The 27,257-nt window shown below is 35.8% G+C and overlaps 2 protein-coding genes across 4 annotated transcripts in view; one reads left to right on the top strand and one right to left on the bottom strand.

Moving 5' to 3' along the window:
• Positions 1–1,815: 1,815 nt before the first annotated feature.
• On the top strand, positions 1,816–9,211 carry LOC140799610 (uncharacterized). Its single transcript, XM_073153993.1, has 6 exons — positions 1,816–2,866; positions 7,127–7,224; positions 7,372–7,396; positions 7,546–7,666; positions 7,803–7,937; positions 8,531–9,211. The coding sequence occupies exons 1-6, from the start codon at positions 2,410–2,412 to the stop codon at positions 8,733–8,735; spliced, it is 1,041 nt and encodes a 346-aa protein (XP_073010094.1). The 5' UTR covers positions 1,816–2,409; the 3' UTR covers positions 8,736–9,211.
• A 177-nt stretch (positions 9,212–9,388) lies between these two features.
• Positions 9,389–27,257, bottom strand: part of LOC140799608 (alpha-aminoadipic semialdehyde synthase) — a 43,969-nt gene continuing 26,100 nt past the window's right edge. For all 3 annotated transcript variants that reach the window (XM_073153990.1, XM_073153991.1, XM_073153992.1), the window contains exons 17-26: positions 24,822–24,887; positions 23,184–23,301; positions 22,681–22,810; positions 21,278–21,357; positions 20,691–20,849; positions 20,360–20,615; positions 10,853–10,961; positions 9,965–10,126; positions 9,802–9,871; positions 9,389–9,720 (exon numbers count right to left, since the gene is read on the bottom strand). In XM_073153990.1, the coding sequence (XP_073010091.1) occupies positions 9,662–9,720; positions 9,802–9,871; positions 9,965–10,126; positions 10,853–10,961; positions 20,360–20,615; positions 20,691–20,849; positions 21,278–21,357; positions 22,681–22,810; positions 23,184–23,301; positions 24,822–24,887 (1,209 nt within the window). In that variant the 3' untranslated portion in view covers positions 9,389–9,661. The remainder of the gene's footprint in view (positions 9,721–9,801; positions 9,872–9,964; positions 10,127–10,852; positions 10,962–20,359; positions 20,616–20,690; positions 20,850–21,277; positions 21,358–22,680; positions 22,811–23,183; positions 23,302–24,821; positions 24,888–27,257) is intronic.

The raw sequence follows: 27,257 nt of genomic DNA, 5'->3' as shown, positions 1-27,257 counted from the left end.
TTGAAGAAGCTGCTAAGCTGATGGAAAATGGCACCACTCTCCCCTCAGATATATAGAGAGCTCAAGATGGTGGTAGCATGGCTTCATTTCCGAACATTCAAGAGAGGTGCAACTTTCTGCTGGGAGACCTAATTTGTTGGGTGGATGCGTTGTGGCGAGACTCACATGATAGTGGAGTGAGCATCTACTTGATCAAATATCCCAACGAAGGATGAGGGTTTAGACAATTGTATCTACTTGAAGCACCGTAAAAATGCCCTTGTGGGAGAAGCGCACTGTCTTTCTACTGGGGTTAAAAGAAGTCATCTCTCAATCTTACAATTTCTACAAATGGGTCTTCAGTGATTGCCTTAGAATGGTCAACGCCGTCAATGGGCGGGATGATCCTAAAGACTGGTCAGTTGCTGGTATTCTTTAAGAATGCAGATGCCTTTTAACCGTCGACACAACCGTAATTGTAATGGATTTCAATTAATACAACGTTTACGAACTTTGAGTAAAAAAAAAACTAGACTCCAAAGATCAAAATTTGAAACTGGGGATTTCAACTGTCAAACCAAGCTCTCAATTTAGAGCTTGCTACAGTTTGGTTCTAAATTTAAAATTTGAGAGGGATTTTTGAATGAACTCTAAATTACTGTTACATTTTAAATTATACAATTACCCTCTAAAGAAATACAATATCTTTTATGTTCCATCTATATTATTTTCTTTCATTCATTAATTATTTATACTTAGTATATATTTAATTTTGCTAATCAATGTTTAATAAAAATACTACCGTTGTAAATTGCTTCAAAGTTAGTATATATATAAATTTTACAAATCACACTCTATATTTTATCTATTTTATGATTTACACTTTGCCTTTGAAGATTCTATAATTTAATATTTTTTTATTTTTATTTTGACTAACTAATGTCGATTAAATTACTAAAATATCCCTCCACCGTCTTCTTTCAATTTTCGCAACCACCTCCTCCCACTTTTGTCGTTGCCACCACCTTTCCTCATTTTTCCCTTTCTCGTCGTTTTTCGTATTCTTCTTCTTCTTCCTCCTCTTCCTATCCTTGCTTCACCGGAGAAATAGAGCTTTTAGTCCTCCTCTATCTCCTTTAAATAATAATCTAATTAGTTCCTAACTGATTTATTATTAGATGATTATTAAAGGGAGGAAGATGGAAGAGAAAAAGAGAATGAAGATAATAAGAGTAATTTATGTATTTATAAATTATTTTATATATTATAATATAATATTTTTTTGTTTCATATCATCTAAGTTAATCAAGGGTGTTAAATGAGAATTATAGAAAAAAAAGAAGACTCAGGTTATAAAATCTTTATAAAATTTCTTTATTTTAAAGTTATATTAGATAACCCAAAATATAGATTATTTAATAATAAATAATTAAAAATGGACATATGGAGCTATCTATTGAAATTGCTTATTGCTCTAATAAACAATTCCCACACGCTCCTTTTTTTTTTCTTTTTAAGAGAGAAATAAATACCACTAACAATAACCACATGCTCATTGAGAGTGAAATAAATTTTTTTTTTAAATCGAAATTGAGAGTGAAATTATTTCCACATGCTAACTGAGAGAGAGGCAGATTCTGTCATCATCTCTTTCAAACCACAAGCTCAAAGGAAAGTGGAAAACTTTAATTATTTTTTATTTTTTTCCCTTTATTTTGCTAACCATCAAATATATTAGTTTTTATTATCCGTACAAAAGATCCACTATGGACGGCCCTGATCGCGAAGATTAAACTTCCGCTTTTATAGGAAAAGGGAAGGAACCTCTCCAAAACCATTCAAAATTACTCAATAAAGGAAACCCTAAATTAAATAACAAAAGAGAGGAAACCGCGAGAGAGGAGGGAGGAGAGAGGAGTTCGGATTCTAATATATTTTTGTTGCATTCCCCTCTTCGATCGTAGATACCTCGAAGGAGATCGGTTTCCCGATACCTAGTGTGTAGAATTGAATACATTTGATTTTTTTTTTTTGGTGGTAATTTTCGTTGATTTCGTTTGTTTCTGAGAGATTCCTTGCAAAAGGCAGTTTCTCAATCTTTGGGTAAAAGTTGGGAATAGGTTCTTTTTAGTGCGTTAGCGCTTTTTGAAGCAAACCTATTTGGATTCTGGTAGTTTAGTAGAAAGAAACGTTCTTTTCTGGGTTAGAGATCATTGATCTTTTTGGTCTAGGAGGTTATTTACGTCGTACATTGTTGCCCACCCTTTGGATTCGGGAATTCCTTGTGTTCTTGATGTCTTTCTAACAAAAGTTCCTGTTTTTTACAGTACTTTTTGATTTGACTCCTAGGTTGGTATTGCGCATCTTTGAAATTTCTCCATGTGAGACTCTAGATTTTGTCCCACCCGTTCTTGTAATGTGGGCGTCATTATGTTAAAGCGAGAATCTCTGCGGTCGTTCTCTCATAATTTGAAGGCTCTTTGGAGTTGTCGATCTTCTATGGCTCTTTATAAGCCACTATTTTCTGCAAACTTTTGTGGGTTTAGTCAGTTGAGTGAGGCTAATGGGAAGGCCAGAATTCATAGGAAGGTTTTCTTTGATATGGGTATTGGTCCTAGAGTAGTCCCGTTCAGTAAAGTATTGAAATTGAGAAGCTGTATGGATCGATATGATGGTGCTTTTAGAAGGGCAGATGATGAAGCTGGAAAGGCTCATGTGATGGCACCTGGTCACCACCAATTTGTTCGTGATTCTGAAAACTTTCTGGCAGAGGAAGTAGGCGCCAAAATTGTGAACGGAAGTGGAGCTTGCAGACATGGAAAACCTTTGGGATTTCCTGAATGTTTAGTAACTGAGAAATTGGTTGTGGCTGTTGATGTGGATGAAGGTATGTTGCTGACCCAGATGTCATAACTTTCATCTTAATTTGATTTATATCCTGAGTTGCGAGTATTAATCATTATTGATAGTAGCATAGTTGTCCTTTATATTTGGCTTGATAGTTGATGGCATACTTGTGTGGTTGTTATGGTGCTTTGTGCTTAGTAAATTTTTATGCTAGTGGTTAGAATTTTAGGAAGAATTAGCTATAATTTTTCTACATAATCCCTATCCCTTGCTCTTAGCTGCATGAGCATGCTATGAATGACTCCGGTGGTATAGAAAGTATGTGCTTTATGATAAGTTTACATGTTATTATGTGTTAATGCTTTTACCAGGAAGCAAAATCCATTGGCATTAAAATAGGATATCCCAACTTGGCATGTCCTTCCTTCAATTAGATTCATCGTATATAAGCTAATGATAAATTTAATAATCAATATTACAGATCAATAGGAATAGCTAACATGGAATCTTAACTGTAGGAAGAACTTCTAAGAGGATCTTGTATTCTTGTGTAATTGTGTAAATGACAGAAACAACTATAAAGGTAGAAATTTTAGAAATATTCTAGGGTTGTCATGCATGTTGTAGAAGTATATTTGTGGTTGCATCTGTTTTGTTCATACATCCTTTTGTTGCATCTTTTTTTATTCGTGCATCCTTCTGTTGCATCTTTTTTATTCATACATCCTTTTGTTACATCTTTATGACTCATACATTCTTTTGTAGTTAGCCATTCTTCTAGAAAGCTATTGTGGCGGCCACCTTTGTTTTGACCTTTGAGTATATCATAGTTTCTTTAAATCTTGAAGAAACTGATTCTTTAGATCTTTATCCAGGTCCAATTGAAATATTGTTGCTCTTATTATCTTATATGTTGTTTTAGTTTTGCGAGAACATAAGATTTGCAATTGTTTGGGTGATTAATTATCTTGGTTAATCAGACATTTATCTTGTTCTGAAGATAAAAATTTTCTAGTAATTGGAAGCATAAGGCTATTGGGTTGTCTAAATCATCTTTAAATGATTATGAATAGCTTTATGAACATTTCAGGCAGAAACAATTTGAACATTATAAGTTAGGTAGAGCATACTATAAGTACAATGGGTGGGCCTCCATAACACCTTTTTCTTTCTCCCCTTCTAGTAGTGGGTAGCCATATTGGTTCTCTGGAATGTTGTCATTCTGTTCAAGTTCTTTCTTATAAGTTTGGCTTCCCTTTCCATAAGTTTCTCAAGAGTTGATGCGACTATACATGTCAGTACTCATTATGTTTTTTTTGGTATTTTATTACCTAAAATAGGTACATGCTAGGTATCCATATATACACCCAATGCGTCCCTATACAAAAAAGGCCTTAGGCCCAGCGGACCACTAGCAGTCCAAAAAGATTCTGAGTAGCTAGCCAGTGAGTCGAGCAATTGGCCTCACGATTATAAAAAGTGATTAAAACAGAGGAAAACACATTTAAAACCAGCTTAATATCTGAAAGGATGGGAAGAATTTCCCAAGGAGTTGCAACTGCGTCATTCAACACATTTATAATTAGAAGAGTCTGATTCAAGTTGATGGGAATTCAGATCTTTGCTGCTTTGCAAAATTGAGCGCCTTGAGTATACCTTCTACTTCATCCTGCAAGGGAGAGACTTGAGGGAGACTACAAGCTGCTGCAAAGAGGCACACTCCAATGTGGTGTCCGAACCAAGAAAACCGCCTCCTAAAGTAGGAGGCCATCAACAATCAAACCCTCATGAGGCTAGATGAATGGCCATTCCTAGTTTGTTTCTTAAAGCCTTCTCGAAATAGGGCCCAAAGAATCCACCAGTTGCTTGAAGATGGAAGACTTTCTGGTCTGACCTCTTAATTTCTTCTAAAGAGTGGGCCAAGCTATACTCAAACAGCATAAAAAGAACCCAAGGCTTACCAAGCCTTGTGATTAAGTCAGCTGCTCATGGCCTTATAATGGCCTAACAAAAAGATCTTATATTCTTATGCTGAGGCCTCCAAGAGACTTGGGTCACTGAATAGTGGCGCAATTAACCATATGGAGCCCTTTTGAAGATGATCCTCTTCCACTCTTCAAGCTTGGATATAGCTTTGGCAAGAACATGAGAGAAATTCTGATGTCGAGGTCTACTAGGATGTATGCCAAGGTGGAGAAAAGGAAAAGAATTATGCTTCATGCTTAACCAACCATCAACATTTCGAGCCAAAGTAGATCTTGCCCAACTAGGAAGGAAGAAAGAAGGCTTGTCATGATGTTGATGCCAAGGTAGAGAGAAGGAAAAGAATTATGCTTCATGCCTAACCAGCCATCAACATTTCGAGCCAAAGTAGCTCCTGCCCAACTAGGAAGGAAGAAAGAAGACTTGGCATGATTTATCACTTGGTTGGTAAAGAAATTATAGATTTGGTAATTAATATGTCATCAACAAACATTAAATGACAAAGACTGTGATTGACTTAAATGGGATAGCCCTCTAGCCAAACTGAGGACATAGCTTCAGTGAGCAAGCTTGACAACATTCAAATGATAAAGATATAAGGTGATAGGGGGGTCACCTTGATGGATCCCACACGACCCTGTGAACCATGGCATAGAAGAACCATTTATAAGAAAAGAGAAAGAAGGTGAGCCAAGGTAGGCATGAATCCAATCCATACTCGAGGGAAACCCATGAGCTCAAGGATCGGGCAAGCTCTTAGGCAAGAATTGTATTGCCAAGGATTGATCTTGCTGCCGCAAATGCAAATTTTTCAGGTGCAATCAACTCTGGGAGGAGTTCAATTGGTTAGCTGGAAGTTTGGCAAGGAGGTGTTAAATGACAACAGAAAGAGAGATTGGCTGAAACTCAGAAACCCTGGCTAATTGAACCTCTTCTACGGCCTTGATGCTTCACACGCATCCAAGGACCAAAATGATCTTCCTCACTCTGAGCAACAACCTCCTTCGTTTCCTCATCTTCAGCAAGAGAAGAAGAGGAAGTAGCAGGTGACAGAGGTGCAACAGGAGGAGAGTTCGAAGGCATATCAGTCATGGAGGAAGATATCATAGGCAGAGATCTTCTTGGGCGATTAGCCACGTTGTGGCCGGTATGCCCACAATAAAAGCAAAGCATAGAGAGATTCTCATAAGCAAAAGAGACTAAGAATTTATTGTGAGAAGGTCCCATGTCGATGCCTCTTTTAATATGTTTGGTAAGATCTATATCAATGCAAACTTGAGCATAAAACCTCTTTCCTAGAGTTGGTGGTATCATCATCACGTAATGACATGCCAAGCTGCGCTGCCACCTGGATGAGGATTGGCAGTTTCTAGTATTCAGGTGGCAAGTTATGAATTTGCACCAATGTTGGAACAAGGGTTACCATTTCTTTAGCTGATTGGAAGTCCGACTTCCATCTAAGCAAATTTAGCACAAGACCTCTAAAGGGCCAAGGTCCCTCAGAGAGAACCCTTAGCATGTCTGCGACTGATGAGAATCTAGAGGTAAAAACCTCTTTGCTGGTTGCTTATTTGCTTACCATCAGAATAGATGATCTAAATGCTCTGAAGTGGACAAGAGGCTGATCTCTCAGAAACATAGGGTTCCCTTCTTGCGTGAAGTATACATATAGGGAAATTGTATGGCAATTGTCGACCTAAGTAACCAGGCATTTTTATATACTTAAAATATCTGTCAGACTTGCAGTGTTACAGCAGTATTATTTTAGCTAGTATAAAGCATAAATTGTAAAAGCAATCATAAGGATTTAACAGTTTGACACATTGGTGCTATTTCAATGATATGGTTAGCAATATATAGGATTTGCTCAATTTGGGTGTTTGTAGTCAAGAAGCAACTGGTTGCGTGTTTCTTTCTGATTTTTGCTTCTTTTCTCTTAACCTTCTAAGTAATTATATTACTTTTAGTCTCTCCTTTGCCACATGATATTACTTAAGATGATCAGTTTCACTTGTAAGTATTTAACATTTAACACTTACTAACAGAATTATGTTGGAACTTAGAGGAATGCGATACACAATCTCACTTTGAAATGAAACAATATAGGTTCCTCTTTATTTAAATTTTATAAATGCTTGTGTTGTTGCTCAATGCTCTTCTTGGTGAACTTGACAGTGGATTGCTGTATGATATACTTGAATCACCATGTAAAAATATTATTGGTAATAATGTTTTTGTTTTTTGAATGTTACGGGTGTATGATTTTATTACATGGTTATTCTATTGATCTGCTCTTGTCTTTGTTTGCTGTTTCCAGTTCTTGGAAGCTTTCTCTCAGCTTTGAACAAATTTATCGCTGATAGCTACTCTTTGAATCACTCTGTATCAGAATATTATGTGTATGAGTTTTACAAGGTATGCATAAAAGCCTACTCTAATTATTACTTTGTGTTGGGTATACGAAAAGCTTCTCTAGTAGCTGTTAATGTTAGTATGTGATGTTCTTTTCTGTGAATCATTTATCTTAATCAGTATGCTTACATGTTTGCAATGATTGTACAGATATGGAAATGTTCTCGAGCAGAAGGTATCTCTTGATATATTTCATTCATCTGTTAGAAAGCTTTTGTACTTTAATTGTTACTTGTTATATTAGGAGGTATATGGTGTTAATGAGTAAAAAGAGAACTTTTGCCTATGTCTGTATGTGCTCAAGCATTTTTCTATATGTGGCAGCTGATATTCGTGTTCATGAGTTTTTCAAAACTACTTACTTCCGGAATGGCATTCATCCCATCCCGGGTGCTAGACATGCTCTTCAAAAGCTGTCGTCGTTTTGCGATTTATCTGTTGTGACGTAAGTCCTCGTGATTTAGATTTTTTATTTTTTCAGTCATGCTTTTTTGTTTATATTTTGGGCATAGTTTTTAAGTTATGCTTTTTTATTTATTTTATTGGGAATAGTTTAAGTTAATAACTTCTTCCTTCGAAAGATCTCGGCAGAATGCAATAAAAGATCACACACTTGAGTGGTTAGGAAAACACTATCCTGGCTTGTTTCAGGAGATCCACTTTGGTAATCATTTTGCCCTGGACGGACAATCAAAACCAAAATCTGAGATTTGCAGGTAAGGCCATTTTCTGAGTCCTGAATTAACTTGTAGTATTCCACAGACTCTTTTGCTTGATTTTCTCTTCCATTTTGTTGTGATGTTTCTGTAACTTTATACCTGACATTTCAGGACATCATATCTGTCCATTGTAAAGGTAAAGTAGTTCCTTATATTTTGATTGTGGCCCCTATGACTCCTGAAAGTTTACAAAAGAATTCTGCGGCAACTAATATATGCATTTATATTAAAAGCACCTCGGTAAGCCTGCAAAGAGTGAAAGAAATGCACTCATCAGACTCTAATTTTGATAATCTATTAGGATTTATTGCTAGTTATTTATTTCATGTAACCTAGTTTGATGTACATTTAGTGGTGGTAGCAACATGTCCTATGCATGCTTTGCTATCTTATGCAATACAAGCAACTTAGTTTGCTGGCAAGTTGCTCACCAACTTGTGGTTCAAATTATTCTTTCTTAATGACATCTAGTGCTCCATCTGACTATCTGTTACTATTTTTTAGATTGTTGATGTTCTCAATTTGTTTAATCATTATCATACATACGATTAACATCCTTACTGGTTCATGTGATTTGGTTTCCTCCATAGAACCCTGGGAGCTCAGGTCCTGATTGATGACAACCCAAGATATGCTCTAGAATGTGCAGAAGTAGGTGTAAGAGTCCTGCTTTTTGATTATGATAATTCATACCCGTGGTGCAAGACTGGCATAGAAGATTTGCATCCACTCGTGACAAAGGTTCATAACTGGCAAGAAGTAGAACAGCAGCTGGGTTCCTGGGTAGCTTCTTAGAGGTGGACTTTTCGTTGCATGTTCCTCCCATAAAGATCACTCTGCGAACATTCTTCAATGGACTCCAGTGTCACGGATTTCAGATTTGAGTTCACTAGGAGCAGTTTGTTGCGAGGTCGTCGCACCTCAGGAGATCTTAGAGTTAATATATGTTTGCTTGTCTCACTGCGAGCAGATCATCAAAGTGCAGGTCAGCCGCAGGAGCCTTGAGACTAAGTTGCCATTTAGCAGGTCCGGAGTCGAGGATTTACCTTCTACAAATGGCAAAATTCTGTCTCTGAAATTATTCAAAGGGGTCTGCTGCACTAATAATGGAATAATGAATGAAAGAAATACAACTTTCTATTAGGCCAAGTAACCGAATTGCCAAGAGCATATAGCTCATCACAGAACATAAGTTGGACACTTTATATGTTATTTATTTTATTGATTTTTTTGGTTACTTCCAATGGAATCACTTTAAAATGTTTTGCCAATATCTTATCTAGAGTTCCTCAAGTTAGAATTGAGCTTTGAACATGCTATGCGAAGCTCAAATTGTGCATTTCCATCTATTAGATATTTGACTACAACTTAAATAATTCTGCTTGCCTTCATTTGTTAACGAGATAGTTTCAGAGGAATCCCTTAAGGGTAACAGTATAATGGAAACGTTTGCTGCCAAGAATATACCTCTGATTATTATCATTACTTGACAACTGATCAAGAGTAATAATAAACGACAGACTTACATGAACATTGACTAAAACTTCATACTTTAGCTTTGCCTAATAGAAGATCAATATTCTTCTATTCTGCAGAATTAGTCTTTTTTATTTACAACATATTTTCAATTACTCATGAAAACTGGGGTTCACCACAGGTAGAAATCACAAGTTTTCACCGATTTACAACATATACACAATGCTATACTGCTGCAGTTTTATTCATGCAGTTTCAACTTTCTCCAGCAGAGTTATACCAGTGGCTTCCAAGATTTCCAAAGCTGCCAACCATCCATAGATCAGCAATGCACATGTAGTGCCACAAAAGTTACAAGCCACTTTAATTATTATTCAGAACTCACCTGGTATATACACTTCAGACCGGAGAGGTCTTATTACACCTTTCTCTTGGACTCTCTTCTGAAATAAGAGCTGTAAAATGGAAAAGGAAAAAAGAAGTTAAGAACTGTATTTTCACAATATATAGGCCTTAAAAAGAAATTCAACTTGAGAGCTGAGAATTACCAGAGCTCCCACAGCTGCTGGAATTCCAACAGTGAGAGCCATTGCGGTGGTGGCTTTACCATCTTCTGTCCTTCCAAACTCTAGTAGGGTGGCTCGGTGATTCTCTGTTGGTCTGCTGTCAGGAAACTCTACTTCAACTTCATGATGCAAGAGCACCATATCCTGCATAATGAGATGAAGGGAAACATGGGACGTTTCAAAATCTTAAAAGGTAGTGAAATTAGATGTGGGCCAATGTGATACGGAGGGTAGAAACTCTCTTTCTTTGATGGGAATGTCGTTCACAACTTCACACAATGAATCTGAAATGTCTTACAAGTGAATGAAAACTGTTAAGGTATTCTTAGTAGGGTTTAAAATGTGACACTTCAGACTAAAAGATAATGCAGAATTTTGAGAGGACCTTCCCGTAACAGGAGAAAACTGGGAAGGGCAGTGGATTCACAAAAAATAATGAAAATACAATACAACTGCACAAGTAATCTAGATAGCAAATATATCAGGTTGGGGATAATATTGTAATATGGTCGTACAACTCTAGTTTGATTCTACCTTGGATAGAATATCATATCTTTGTCATTTTAACATAAATTAGACTATAACATTTTTTCCTTTTGAGAGAGCCCATGGGCGAACCACATCATCAATCATTAGTCTTTTTGCATGTAAATAGATAAAACTATATAGTGAAATAATTATGAATTGCTACCCTTTAGCTCACCAGAGTGAAAGGAAGTGCTGAAGGGATTAGATGCTGCAGGTTTTATTAGTCTTTTTCAGAACAGCTCCTTTAATCTAAATAAGTATAGTAACAGTGGTAGCTTAAAAATTGAACATGCAAATTGTAATGGATATTAAAGTGCAACCAAAAGAAAATCGAATTTTTACCTGCTCTTTGCTAGTGTAAGCTAACCTCTCTTCCATCCTTTGGCATGCAACGTCAAATGCACTCAAACATGTTGCTGGAACTTGCACATCATCATGAAGCCCCAAGAACCTGATTCGTGTTGGATGACAAATCAATAAGACATATTGGGCATTCTATTTCCAAATACTAATATGAATATCTGAAAGGCTGAAATAATGTGTTATCCTAAATTGATTAGGATAAGTCTAATCCTTATCGGATTAAGGACCTAAAGGGTTATCTCTTATAGGTTCTTATCATATCAGGAGAAAACTTTAATCACTAATATAATTCTATCTAATAGCACTTTATATATATGATATGGGGGGCTGCAGTATAGAGATACTAGATCTATGGATGTTCCTCTTTTAGTTCTTTTTCTCCTCTCAAAGGCCCATCTAACTATCTAGGCTTAGGGTTTGGAATGTGAATTAATGCATCATTCTCATCAGATGTGGTATGGTTTGACATCGACCTTGGAGTAAATCATCTCCACATCTACTTGATCATTATCTCATGATCAAGCCTTCGCCTTCCTCCATCTGCATTAAAGAAACTGCTTCTGCTGTATCGATATCATTGATATCTTCCAACAATGGTATCATAGCAATTTTTTGCTTGATTCCAAATAAGTAAATTTTACATATCATACTTATGTTTCTCATTTCATATTTTAATCTGATGAACATATGTTTGTTCGTGGATTTAAATAATGCAATTTTGAGATCATATTTTGTATGTGTTAGTTTGTGGATTACTTTTTTTTTTCATATCAGACGTGGTTTGGCGATTGTGCCACTAAGGTGCTTGGCAAGTGCCTGACCTGCTTTGGCGGATTAGTGGGTCAATGGTTCAAGCGGTTTGAGCAGCTGCCATGTGCTATTCCTCCTCCTCCTTTTCTTTTTCTCTCTATTAGGAACCACCACTTACATTAATTTCTTTGGGAACCACCGCTGACATTATTTTCCTTGCTTTCCCTCCTATGTTGGAAATCACCGCTTCCATTATTTTCTTTAGAAACTACCACTTTCTCCATTTTCTCCATTTTCTTTTTTCTCTCTCTAACATTGTGAATCACCACTTTTATTATTAGAATTGGACCGGACATTGATCCAGAGATCGGGTCACTAGATTATTGGTTCAACCAGTGATTCACTTAGGTCAAATGACTGATTTTCTAAAAATATTTAATGTAGATAGTTCTAAACAATTCTAAAAATAAAAAATATCTACAAAAAGTAGTATAATTATATGTATATCCCTTAAAGCATATATTATTTGTATAAATACACTTGTTAGTTTTCAAGTTAAGTCATTTAATAGAATAAGATAAAAATACCCTTAGCAAAGAGAAATACTTGAAAACTAAAATAAAGATATTTTTATTTTTTTCAATTTAAATTGTTCAAACTTTAATGGTAATTTATTCAAGGGGTATTCATGCAAAAAAAAAAGGATTTTAAAGAGCATACATACAAAAACTATGTATTTTGAGCGATATACATATAAATATGAACTTTAGAGGCGCATACAAGTAAATAATGAATTTTATAAGGGTATATGTGCAAAAGACATAATTTTAAAACCAAATATGTTGTTAAATAAATATTTTCACAATTTTAGGACTAAAGTATCCTTAGGATAAAGAATAGAATAATTAAATATTAAGGATAATTAGGTAATTTGCAAAAGCAGTTGACCCGGCTAGTTTGCCAAAAAACAGTCGAGTTGCACAAGTCACCGGCTCAACTGTCGGGTTGCTCGATTTTTACTAGATTAATTTCTTACGTGGTCTGATAAAAAAACTGAACCGATTTGGTAGTCGATTCATCAATCTGACTACTCAGTCTGATCAGATTCTAGTAACTACTTTCTTCTCTCCTTCTCACTAACTTGTAAAATGCCATGTGCGCCCACCATATTCTCTCTCCCTCTCACTAGATGACATGTACATACTATTACTAATTTGTTTTAGATGCATTAATAAAATACATATATATACACATATCTACATATTTGTGAAATTGTGATTTTGTTGTTGTGGTTGTAAATTATACTGTTAAACTTTTTATATATGCTATAGACTAATATATTATAATATATTAATTAAAATTTATTTTTATATATTAAAGATGCTTAATCACCTTGTATCCCTTCTTCTGAATTGATCCTATGTAGTGGAGTGACAGCCCGCAACCCACAACCTCCTTTTAAAACATTGATTGTGCATTTATTGCCTTTAAGGGATGTTATATTGGTATTGAAATAAAAGTAGCCCAACCAAAAGTTCATAGAAAGTTGAAGACCTTAACAAATATTATATATGATGCACACATGTTGTATGTAGTAAGAAGGCACTAATGTGCAGTAAGAACCTACTTATTGTGCATGTTATCTTACCATATCTTAAACTCTTATTAATAATGAAGGTAAGTATTTGGACATAGTCCTACTGCAAATCTTTGATAATTTATTTAAGTAGCTGATTATAAATTTATTATAAGTCCGATTTGGATTAAATTTAAATCTCGCATGATAGTTTTGGATTATTTGTATGAAGACGTGTTTTCTATGCATGCATGTTTACAGGTTTCATAATCTTATGTATGAAATAATCCTATGTCCAGAACAACCATGTGTACTTATTCATGTGAAAAGTGAGCAAAATATCTATTTAAAATTGCTAGGCAAGGTATTCTATACGTGAAGCACATATGTATTCACTATTGAACTTTGATTCTCTTCACTTGTTGAATGTAATCTACTACATTGTAGATTGGAATCAAATTAGATGAAATCCAAAATTAAGTGAAGTATATATATTATGTTGTATCAAATCAGATTAGATGAACTCCCAAATTTCGGTCAATCCCAATCCGTATTGGGTCAGGATTGGCCGTTTGGCCAATCCTGCCTGATAAGAGTTCGATCTATTGATATGGGTCAGATTTGACTTGGGGACATTAAATAATTGACGTCCTCGATAACCCTCCCATTTCTCTCTCATCTCTCTCTTCTCTCTCTCTCATTTTCTACTTCTCTCCCTCTCAGACCAGCGGCACTGGACGCAGATGCAGGCGACCTTGATGTTTGGCAACGTCCTCCGACCAACATCCGGCTAGCTCAACTTTCAGCGAGCTCGGGTAAGTATGTTTTTTAATTTTTTTTTCTTTCTTCTCTCTCTGACGCCACATCTTTCTCTCCAATTTTGGTGAGCCCCATCTCTACTCTCTCTGTCTCTGTTATTGCAGCAGAGAGTCTATTGCAGTAACAAAGAGTGAGATAGAGAGAGGAGAGAGAGAGGAAGAGAGAGAGAGGGAAAAATAAGGAAAAGAGAGAAGAAAGGGAAAAAATTGCAGTGGTTACTGATAATGGGGCAAATTATAAAGCTGCTGGAAAATTACTTATGATGAATATATATTTATATTAGATATATGCTGCACATTGTCTTAATTTTATGTTGGACAATATTGCCAAAGATCCTGAAATTGACATGGTTATATACAAGGTTTCCAGTATTGGAATTGGTATCGGCCGTCCAGAAAAACAATACGTATCGGCCATTTGTATCGGATTGGACTATTTTTTAATTATATAAAATTCTAAATATTATTTAAAAATACAGAAAAATATAGAAAAATTTAAAAAATGACAAAAAAACTTAAAAAATGTATTAACTTACTCAAAATTTAAAACTTTGATGAATACCGAGCTGATTCTCGTAAATTTTTATAGTCTTTGTCAAAACCAATAAATAAAAAATAAAAAATAAAAAATTTTAGGGGTTGAGAGAGGAGGGTGCACGTGCCCTGCACGTGCAGCCTCTCCCCTCTCCCTCTCCAGCACGCGTCGAGGCTGATAAGGGGGATTTCATCTAATCCGAATCGGATTAGATTTAATCCTCTTCTAATCTATAAATTAGCCCTAATCCTCTCTCTCTTCAACCCCCAGCCCTTTTCTCTCTCTTTCCTCCCTTCTTTCGCTTTTTCCTCACCGTCGGAGTCGTCGCCGTGGAATCGGCCAGCCGGAGCGTCGCCGGAGGAAATTGGAACCACCACACTCCTCCCCGGTGAGCCCTCTCCCATCCCTCTAGTTTAATTTAAAAATAAATAGGTAAATCCGAAATACCTAATTTGCGGAATTCGGCCTCGTCGGCAAATCTGGCCGGCCGGCGGCTTCGAGTCGCAACCGCATCGTCACCGGAGGCTCCGTGCTCCGAGCCTAGTGTCGGAGATGTCTTCTACGGGGCCCTTGTGGCTCTGATCGACGTTGGATTCCGCGTCGGCTGTCGTGATGAGTCCTCCTCCACCTCGTGAGGACGACAGAGGAAGGGTGAGAGAGAGAGGAGAGGTTGAAGGTGGTCGTGAAGGGGTCGCCGGCGAGAGGTCGCCGGTGGTCACCCTTTCCCTCAGTCATCTTCTCGCGTCGGTCGCGAGGGGGGAAGAAAATGGTTGGCTGGGCTCAGGTGAAACCCGAGCCAACCACCTTTTCCTTTTTAAGTCGGGTTCAGTTCGGGTTTGGATTTCGGATCCACAAACCCGAACCGAACCACTTAAGTTGGTGGGTCGCGGGTTGGCAGAGCCCCGATTCAACTAATTGGCCGGGCCTCGGCCCAATCCGATTTAGTTGATGTCTTTGAGGGGGTAGGGCGCCAGCCTCAACCCAATCCAATGGGTAATTTTTTAAACCCATTTTAGTTATTTTTGGTTTTTAAATTTTAAAAATATTGTTATTATTCAAATTAAAATTTTGAATATTATTTATTATTTAAGGTGGTGAATTCTAATACGTGAGCTAGAGATTTGAGGTTTCGGTTGTCTTGCCTAAGACTCAGGTGAGTGGATTCACTCACGTGTTTATTTTATTATATTTCGTATTTTTGTCAGACCATGTAAATTTTCTGTGTGCAAATTATTTATTTCACCCTTATATGTAAAAATTAAATTGTTGCAATTTCTGTGTGTAAATCTATTTATTTCATCCGTACGTGCGAAAATTTAATTGTTTTATTTTCCTGTGTGCATTTAATTATTATATTCAGTGTATCACCATACTTCGTGCAAATATTGAAATTTGTGAAAAGAAAAAATAAGACTAGTATTGATACGACTTAGAGAACAGTCCCAGTATAAATCGTTTGCGATTTTCCGTGGTGACTCAAGTCTATCTGAAAGTCCAGGGGAAAGTCCTAAATTAGATCACTGCGGTGACTTTCTTAGGTGACTCTGGCGGGGTTAGGGAACAGTCCTAGGAAGTATGAGAAAATTTCCTAGGTGACTCTAACTTCTCTCAATGGTTAGAGGAAAAGACAGAGTGTGTTGATCACAGGGTAATACCCTTTGATGACCCTAACCGGATTAGCTATGAAGAAAAGTCCCGAGCGTCCATCTCGAGGTGACTTCTAGTTGATGTGGATCCACAGGGTTTAGACCCATTGAGACATATGACAGTATAAATATCAAGAAGATGTTAATATGTTGAAAACGTGCAAGGTTACAAGTTGTGACATTTCTCTATTGTTATCATTGTTATTATGTAGAGAGCATGCCTATTGCATATTATGATGGATATTGTTGCTTTTAGTTTAATTTATTCAGCATTATTATGTTTTAAAATTTATTTGGTTCGAGTGGATTCCACTCACTGAGCTATAATTGTTGGCTCACGAGTTCTATTTTTTTTTGTATTTGTTTATTTATTTCAAGTAATAGTCAGCGGGGCGACTGAGCGTGATGTACCCGGATTCCACCTCCACTTAGGATTCACCTATTTACCTTTCTGCTCTTTTAGATTTTGTGCTTTAGATTAGAAGTTTTTATTTTTATTTTAGTTTAGAAACTCAAAAACATTAACATTGTTTTTATTTTAATTGCATTTAGAAATAAAATTTTAATATAGCACATTTTCATTTATTTATTTATCTTGTCATCGTATACGTAAAGAGTATTATTAAGGCTTCGTGCATCTCAAGCATATTGAGATGCATAGCCGGTCATGATTCCTATTTTGGGTCGTGACAAATATGGTTGTAGAAGAAAAATTTAGAGATAGCCCTACCAATATATTTCTTTTCATTTTTAATTCCTTTGAGAGCTGTCTTGATGGAAGTCTGTGTACGACTCCTTTTCTGAAGATATGTATCCATTGGTCAAATATTTTCAGACTCTGCTGTAATACTAGGAGTCCTATGGTAGAACTGCTGCCCCCATATTCTCTCTCTCCTCATATATTAACTGATTTATATCTCTGAAAGTTACCACCAGTGCTTCTTCTCATCTCTTTCTCTTCTCTATGCATATTTCTGCTCTCTTTCATTGCTCTCATCTGTCTCTCATCCTCATCCTCCTCACTTTGCTCACTGCTATCATCATCAATGTGTATAGGATTATGCATCAATTCTTCACGAATTATTGACTCTCTTTGTTGTGCAGATTGTTTATCTTTCTTTTTGCTAATTAAATGAGCCAACATCTGCTTTCTAACTTCCAAGGACACTTGAGTGCAAGCCACTACATTTCCTTATCTTCCAGCTAAATGTTCTTTCAAATGACTGACACCAGCACTCATTTTCTTTCCACACCAGTTGCATTTAACACGTCTTTTATCTTGCCCAATAGTGCTGCAATGTTGCCACCCAATGTCGGTATCATATGACTTCTATTTTGGAGTCATTAATATTTTAACTTTGCAACTACAAAACATAAAAAAAATTAAAATAAAATAAAAAATAATTTAAAATTTATGAGGCATAACTGCATAAACAAAGATTAGGCGCAAAGAACACCAAGTCTTTACCATCTCTGCGGCGGCACAGGCACCAAGACCACTCGCTGCTGGCGCAATGACACACTGCATTTGTAGTAGGTGCAGCTGCTGCACAATGAAAAAAAATATATTTACCCAAGGTCGCCGGAGATTGAGGTCGTCGAATCTTTGTTGGAGAACATCGTCGGAGGTCAAGGTCATTGGAGATCTACTCAGCCGCCGGTAAGAAAGAGATCCGTGAGAAAGAGAGAGAAAAGAGAGAAAGAAAGGAAAGAGAAAGAGAGAAAGAAAGAAAAGAGAGAGAGAAAAAAGGGAGAGAGGTAATTGATGTCCCCGGGTCGGATCCTGGGGCGGATCCGACCCGTTCCCACCCGTTTCAGTAGAGATCAGCTGAAACGGCCGAAACCCTAGCCGAAACTAGCAAACCTGCTAGTTTCAGCTTGGATCGGGATCAACCGAAACTGGAAACCATAGTTATAGATAAATGTCATATGTCAAAAAACTTTATATACAACCATGACTACGTTCTTAATTTACTTAAGCGGATAATTGGTGGTATCATTAGACCAGGCCTCACTAGATTTGTCACTTAATTTCAATATTTGAGAGTATTATGCACTACAATGATGATATTATGTGAATGCTTACATCAAAGTAGCCTATAAAAATTAAAAATATAAATCTAAAGATCAAACATTAGGTACTTTGAAGAACATGACTCTTGAAAATATATTTTCAAATAGTATTATAATTGTCAGTGCAGTGTTTGAGTCTTTTATTAAAGTATTACAATTTGTAGACAATAATGACAAATTTGAAATGACTATCCCACTGCCAGTGCAATATTTGAGCCTCTTTTAAGATATTACAATTTGCAGATAATAATGACAAGTCTAAAATGAGTTTCTTGTATGGAGCTATGGACATAGCAAAATTCTCAATAAAAAAAAAAGTGGCCAAGTGAAAGTTCGTTAACTTCAAGGGGAACAAACAATTGCATCGAAATATACACATTGCTAGTAGACGTGTTTTTCATTTACTAATCTACTTTTTATTTATAAATATTTTTAAAATTTGAATGCTTATAAATTTTAAATTACAATTCTACAAGGTATTTTCTAATCCAAGATTCCAAATCTATACAAATGTTACTAAGGATGCTGAAGTTTTGCTAAGAGGTAGGATTGTAATCAGCACATTAGAGCCTAACATTCATAAACAAATCATTTACAACAAAAAAGTGAGTTACAGTTCAATTAAATAATTGTTTACTATTTGTTTAAAATTTTATCAGTATCAATATTTTAAAAGGCGGCTGTGTGTGGTAGACAGTCACCCCACCGCCTAATGTCCAAGCAGAAAGCGGGTGACAAGACGGTCTAGCATTTTTAATATAAAAAAATTAAAATAAATAAATAAACATATATAATACAGATATATAACTACTAAGTACTAACTAATTACTGATTTAAAAATAATAAAAACACTAAAACACTAATCGGTAAAAATAGTAAATCCCTAGCAAAAACAGACTGTTGGCTTTATTTGAGAGATTGATACCCCTTGAGGGGCGAATGGAAGATGTTAACCTAGTGGATAAGTCCAATCCTTATCGGATTAGAGCTAAATGATTATCTCTAATGGGTCTTTATCCTATTAGAAGAAGACTTTAATCCCTAGTATAATTCTATCTAATAGCATCCTATATATAAGATATGAGGGTGCGACAATAGAGATATACTATATCTATGGATATCTCTCTTCTAGTTCTTTCTTTCCTCTCAAAGCCATGTCTATAAGCCATCATCCAGGCTTAAGGTTTGAAAGATGAATCATGTGTCATTCTCACCCAATGTGATGTGATGTGGATAAGTCAAATACACATCTACTTGATCGTTATCTCATGAACAAGTTTTCTCTGCATAAAACATCATGCTTTTGCTGCATCGACATCATTAAAATCTTCCAACAATATGTTCATTGTTTCAAATTTCTTATTGAAATGAACTAACCAGTGAACTCATACTTTGATTTCAAACTTTCTAGCTCTCCTAACAGGGTTTAGTTATAATTTATTTTGCTTTTTCATCTTCCATAATCCACATTCTATTATTAAATATGAATTATTCAAATATTTGTTCATTAGTAAATATAAATAAATTTATTAGTATATTGCATATCCTCGAACTTTTTAGCTCTTACAATCCTCAAATTTCGGATATATTTAAACTATTTATTTTTGACTACCTAAATCCCTATTTTATTTGTATTTTTACATATTTAATGCATTGTTGGTATTCAATTATATCAAAATCCATTTAAGATTTAGTTTGTATTTGAATCCGTTTAAGATCTCATCCATATCCGTATTCATTCAAGATCAAATTCATATCCAATTAAATATCTGTATGCATTTTATCCAGATATGATTTTACATTTTGTTATCCGTCTAACATCCGTATCCGAAGCAAAAGATTTGGATTCAAATGTGGGTTGACTAATATCCAATTCGTATCCTATCTGTTTTCACCCCTAATACAAACTGATCCTGAATCTTGTGTCATTGTTTCATGATCATCATTGGCATGTCAAGACATTAGCTTTCCTAAAATTATACAAACATGTGATATTGCAGTGCCATATACAGAGAGGAATTGAAGAGGTAATAAGTTGATGGAAAAGCTCTCCAATTGAAGGTTTAAGAAGAGGCAGAAATCATTCACCTGATGGTTTTGACAGTCTTCACAGCTGCTGCTTTTTCTTTGCAGAGCCCATGCATTATCAACCTTCCCACTAATTCTTCATCATTTCCAACTGATCCGTCTGAACTGCAATTCGTAGTTTCTGTACAACTATTAACATTTAGTAGTTCATTTAGAAAGGCCCCAAATGTGGGCTGTTGACTTCCTTTCAGCAAAGGATGGTGTTCCATGTCGAAGAAACCAATATTTGCAAGAGTTGCCATTATTTCACTAAAGCCTGCACAGATGTAGAGTCATACAATGCAAACTAAGGTCTATTCAGGTAAAAAAAAGAATATGTTTTGTAATATGCCTTCATAACGAAGAGTGGCCCTAAAGATAGTCGATGCCTCTTCAGAGATCCCATATAAATCCCCATACGTCAAAGAATTCCGATTTGGGAGACATTCCAAAGCAAAAGCAGGAAGCTCTGGTAACCGGAATGTCTTTGCTGAGTCATATAGTGAACTGCCTGCATGAATTTAAAGAAAAAGAATGTCAGCATTCTAGCGTCTTCACAAATATTCCAGGTAAACAAGTTCTCCAGGTGTTACTCTGAATGAGGTGGGCCCCTATTTGAATATCAACAGCAAATGGGAATTTTAAGGAATGCAAACAGTAGAATTTGGCATGGGAAACTGTATGATGGCCCATATGATCTCTGATATTTAATTTGCTTAATGTCTTTAAATAGATTGGAAGATCCCTTGTAGTGGTTAACTAAAAGATTTCTTATGGGAGTTCCTTCACTGAACTTGATAGAGGAGAGAAAATATTTAATTCTATCTAGTGAATTCTCATGAAATATGGATCCCCAATAGAACTTGAAATGGTGGTGAAAAGTAGAAATTAACCAATCAGAAATATGGCTGTACTCCAGGTTCGCAGATAATAACTCACCATCAACATGTACAACCTCTCCAAGAAACTTGTAAGTGGCTGAATTTCTCCCTGCTCGGATAGCGCCAGCTGGATTCCAACTAAACATGAAGGAGAAAATCAATTACTAGATTTAGGTTTTGAGAATAAGGAAACTACTAATGTGGAAGTTACCATCCTATAAACATATACAATTCAAAGAACTTTCAATCTATTGACAGCAAAATTTGTTCCTGTAGTATCATACCCTAGGTTCATTGAATTCAAAATATTTTATAAACATGTACCTCAGAAACAAATTTATAAATAACGAAGAAATTCATTCACAGAAAGACAATTAGCTTTCTTGATTTATTTCAAAATTTTGATCAATAAGAACCACCAAAGGATTCTTATTTTAATTCCATAGTCGAGATGGCAAAGCAATCTATAACACTAGAATGGGGTATCTGCCTTCTCCTTTCCCTGCGTACAGCAGAGTGGGTACTTGCCTTCTCTTCTCATTTCATTTCTCTTTACTAGGCTGGCCCTTTTAACAGACTATATTATTGTCCTTTGTCCCTTGTCACTACTCACTAGAGAATCCTACACTACTCTAAAGACGTAAAGTTTTGGGACTTCTCACTAAATAGAAATTTTCCGCTTATTTGAGATTTATATTAAGTTAAATCATGAACAAAGAGATGCATGCTTCTTTTCGTTTCCCTAATGTTCTCTTTCCTTTTAAGTGAATTTTCTTTTTGCATAAAAGCCTCCATGTTCTGTACTTTTTTCATACAAATCGCCCAAACATTTACAAGATAATGTTAGAAAAATCTTTTAGCATTGTAAGAAAAGGAATTTGCAACTCTTAAAATGTGAGTCTCCAGGAAGAGTTAGAGGTCATGATAGAAGTTAATGATCAATGCTTGATTAGTTATTTTCTAGGTTAAGCTTTACATTTTTAGACAGTAAAACTGAAAACGGATTATAAGGAAATTATCCAAGAAGTCAAGGAGCACATACTCGAACCACTCATTTTCAAATTGTACAATTAAAAGACCGTCACTCATGATAAGTAAGCGCTAACTAATTCAGTAAAGATAAAATCACAAAATTCAGCCTTTGTCTGATAAAATTTGTTAAGTTCATATTCTAGAAAATCATCTGAAAAACAATGCAAGATAAAGCATCATATCCAAGTAAAGAAAGCTCTGTAAAAGTCGAATCGTTTCTTGATAACGTACATTCAGATATTCAACATGACATTAACCCTCTAAACAAAAAAACTATACAGATGAGTTCCAAGTTCCTAGCAAGTTAACTTTAAAGCAGGAAATGAGCATCTCACACAATTTCTAAGCCAGGAGGGTTGTAATCAGAATTCAGAGTAAAACATTTGGATAATCTACAAGTATTCACTAGCTCTATGATGCAAAGTTCACCTGAATTTATAGGCCAATGGATTGTTTGCAGAAGATGGAGATGGTAGTCCACCACAATAAGAAGTGAAAGCTTTTACTTTTCCTCTTCTTGTGTGTGCTTGGTCAATCATCTTCATCGCCATCATGTGATCTGGACATGCCAACAAATTGAATGCAAATCATATCCATCAGCAACAACTTAAAGGTGGATTGTATTCTTAACTCATGTTTTGAAACACTTCTACTTTACAGGATGCATCTTTTGTTAATGTAACTTTATAAACCTCTCCTGACAAAAATTATTCATATTTGGTCTTAAATTAATAACAAAAGGTGCACTGAACAGTACAAATTTAGACCTCCAAAGGCTACAATCAAATGAAATTTACTGTAAATGTTATGTGATTGAGATTATAATTTGTATAATATCTTTGTCATTTATAGATGCATGTACGTGCTCATGTATTTGTGTTTCTTCCAAGGATAACATATGACCAAAGTACATAATTAGCATAAGGAGCTACCTATGCCAGGATCGAGACCCATTTCACAAAGGATCGTCACACCTGCATCTTTTGCACTATCGTGTAACTTTGACATGGAATCATCGACGTAGCTTGCAGTAACCATGTTCTTTTTGTTCTGTTGATGAAATAAACGGTTGCCAACTATTAGTATGATATGCCTTGATATTGTACTAAAGCTAAATAAAGTGGACACTTCTAAGCTAATTATTAGGTACCAACTAGTTAATTAGCAGAAGCATATGAATCTGTATATGACCAGCCAGATAATTAGGAACTCATCCTTTTATAAAGTTTCTTAATTCATCTTGGTTGAATATTAAAATACCAAGTAATCGCATTAACATAAGTACATTATTAAATGGCAATCAGATGTATCAAAGATTAAAATTACTATCTTAACATCTTTAGCATGTTGAAGTTTTGTCAAAAAAATTTCTGGTCAGTAATTATTCAGACCAAGGCCAATACTCAATTTTCAAACTGGATACGAACAAGATTCTGGTTTTGACCTTGTTTTTTTGCTATCAATTGAAACCCATCTGTTTCGACCCAAAATTTTGAGTAAAATATAATTAAAAAAAAACTAAAGCTGGAATGATCAGGAGACAGCTTGTCTATTATTGATATAGTCTTACAAATGCATAGACATTTTATAAGATATTTATAATAGCAATAATTTTAGACAAAAAAATTGGAAGTAATGATCTGCGATTAGAATGTTGGGATAGTTGAATTGTCTTGAAAAACAAGAAAAAGAAACAACCATATTTGTATCATGTTGAAACCACAATACCTGAGGACAACAAAAGTAGCAACTTCATAAGGAGAGAAGCAACTTCATAGTTTACATAGGTTGAAGGTATCTTCCATTGACGAAATGACCAATAATAGATTTGGCCAGAAACCATAAGAGAAGATATGATGACCCTCTTATGGACAAAGGACAGTCACTGGAGAAAGAAAAATTCATATACCACAACCTGATACTTACTTTTCCAGTCCTCATTTGGTTTTTCATGAAAAGTTCATCATATTCACATACATTAATCACTGGTCAGGAGAATATGTTGGTAACTTGGTATACCTGCCCATCTTTGGAGAAGTAAAATAAAAAATTCATAGATTGTATTGTTTGATTGGACTCAAAAGTTAATTGTTTTTTAAGCAAATCAATATATTCCAATATCTGCTAACAAAATAAGTTCGCCTTATAAAATCCCATCAGTAATAGAACAAGAAGGACTAATTGCACTGGTAGTTACGTAAAACACATGCATGTAAACATAAGTTTTCTTACATTATATCCAAATATAAAGTAATATGAATTTTCTACTTCCTGAGGAAAGGAAATATATTATTAATGAGTTTCTCATGCTAATATAAACTAATCAAGCAGAAATATTTTAAAACAATATATGTTATCATAACCTAAATTTCCCAACTTAATTGATCTAATAATAAGATTAATTTTTCTAACTTCTAATTCACAGATTAAGATGTATCCCATGACAAATTATAAATTTTGATACAGCAAGGTATTAATGTAGATAAAAAAAGAGAGTACTTTATGGCATCAGATATTATTCAGAAGATGGATAGCATTCATATCCTAGAAAAACATATTCAGAAAGTGACCTTAATGCATATATTTGCAATGGCAGCATGGAAACTTGGAGGCAGTAAGCTAAGTACAACTTCAACCTGCAAGATACAGTATCAAGTAAAAAAACTGTAAAACAGTGATGTGATGGGAAGATACCCAGCCAACTGAGATTATGTGACCACTGACCAACAAAGCAAAAAAAGAATAGTTTTGCAATAACCAAACACAAGAATTTTACAAAGATAACAGAGTGAAAATTAAACATATAATAGAATTATTCATGGGGAAGTTATATAACGAATAGAGGTTTAGTGATATTGGTAGGTCTGCTATTTTCATTGCATTTGACACAACCGGAGAGAGTAGTAAAACCTGTTAAGTGAAACATGTAGACTAAGTGTGAAAACAATGATTAAAATGGTCTATAAGTTGTAATCTTATTTTCTTATTTCCTAAGTCATATGGAAAAGAAGCCTAAGTCATGCTACTCGTATTATACTTACATTAGTTAAAAGTTCCATAATTTGTTATGGCCTTACAGCCTTACCATGTTTTAGTTCATATACTTCATTTGGTCATTGTGTATAGTGTATAGTATTTAAAGCTAATCTATCGCTTTGAAAGAGAAGGCGGAAAACTAAATATACGTAACATATGCCACACATTTAAATTAGTACTTTTTAAAGAAATAGAAAAAAATTAACCTCAACTGATTTTAAATCCTTTAATACAGAAATAAGAAAAGATTGTGGGCTTGTGGCAAGTGGCGATTAATCCCTTGTGTTTCACATGAGAGCCAGCATATTGTTCAATGATCAATATTCAGGAAGTTCAAAGGGAAGTCATAAATCATGAAAATTAAATCCAGATGGTTGACATTGGCAAAACAGAATCTTCGAGAAATGTTAAGAAACAAAAGAGCAAGTACAAAAGCTAGTAAAAGAATAGTCTGAATTCTGAAAAAGAGTCACATTCACAAAATAAACGTGAGTCTCATAACTGCCCAAAACCTCATTAGAGTCCAGCAAAAGAAATAATCATTTCATTATACATGTACTTTTACCGGAGGCGAAAGCTCATTTTGGTCTATATATTTAACATTTGATTTGTGGTACTTAGAAATATCAATTATGTACATCCAGCAGGTCTAAATGATGAAATATTTACATAGGAAAAGCAGCCAAAACTTTTTTTGAAATAACCAAAAAGAAAAATAGGAAAAGGGTCACGTGTGTGCGTCACCTTCCTCTCCCTCTCCAGCATTACGCAACAAGGGGACTGGCCGCGAGTTTCGCAGCCGTGATCGCCGGTTTCCAAATCTACAAACCCTAGAAAATTCCCCTCTATAAAACCCTGGCCCTACTCTTCTTCCCCCACGCCATAACCCCCTCTTTCTTCTTCTACTTCATCTTCTCCTTCTTTCGCCTTACCTTGCCGAAGGAGTCACTATTGAAATCAACTCATCGATGAGTCCTCTTCCACCTCATGTATTTAATTTTATTTAATAGAGTAAATAGTGGCATACCTTAGTTTTTGTGTTTCTAGCTTCGTCAGCGAAATTCTGCCAACCAATGACTTTGGGTCGCCAGTGGACATTCTGGAAAACTTCATGTGGGTATCCTCGTGTTGCGGGTACCCTTCACATGTACTCTAGGCTTTCGGAGGAGGCTACGCCATGTAGCATCCTGTGGACAAGCTTTGTGCTCGAGTCCAACCATTGCCATCGACGTTAATCGCGTCCAACCTCCCTTACATATTTCCCACATCGTGAGGAGTCTGTTGATGCCTTTCATTAAGCCCTAAGAGCTCCATAACTATCAACGATGGAGTCATACTCGGTTGTCATCGACTACCTCAGCCGACCTTCCTCCAACTCATGTGTTTGCGTTGGCTGCGAGGGACTATCTGTGTGATTGATGTGGACCGTCTATGATGAAGATTGCTGACAGCTTCTTCCCTTATTGCAAATCTGTTGGGGAGGACGGCGTGGTTGAGAATCTTGAGATCTCTTCTTCCCTTGACGCTAATCCGTTAAGGAAGACAATGTGGTTGGGATCTCTTCTTTCCTTGCTGTGGATCTGTTGGGGAAGACCCGTGAGTGGGTGTAGATCAAAACCCAATCAAGGTTTGGGTGAGATTGTGGTTGGGCCTAGGGAGGGCCCAACCCAATTTTGTTGCATTTGGGCCTTGGCTCAACCCACTTTTGGTTCTACCCAATGATGGTTGTGCCATAGGCACGGACCGTGCCGTAAGAGAAGGAGAGAAAAATGTAAGGAATACTCACCTTCGCCTTCGCAGTCACCGTCGTTGCTCGCCTTCACCATCATTCGGATTCGCAACTTAAGTTTTTAACCTCTCTCTCTCTCTCTCTCTCTCTCTCTCTCTCTCTCTCTCTCTCTCTCTCTCTCTCTCTCTCTCGCAACGGCGACAACGAAGGCAATCGGTGATGGGTAGCTCGACGACGAGGT

This window comes from Typha latifolia, chromosome 13 (genome assembly GCF_019914945.1).
Source record: "Typha latifolia isolate L0001 chromosome 13, TyphaL0001v2, whole genome shotgun sequence".
Classification (NCBI taxonomy): Eukaryota; Viridiplantae; Streptophyta; class Magnoliopsida; order Poales; family Typhaceae; genus Typha; species Typha latifolia.
The sequence above is the reverse complement of the archived record's forward strand: the minus strand, read 5'-3'. Positions and strand labels throughout refer to the sequence as shown.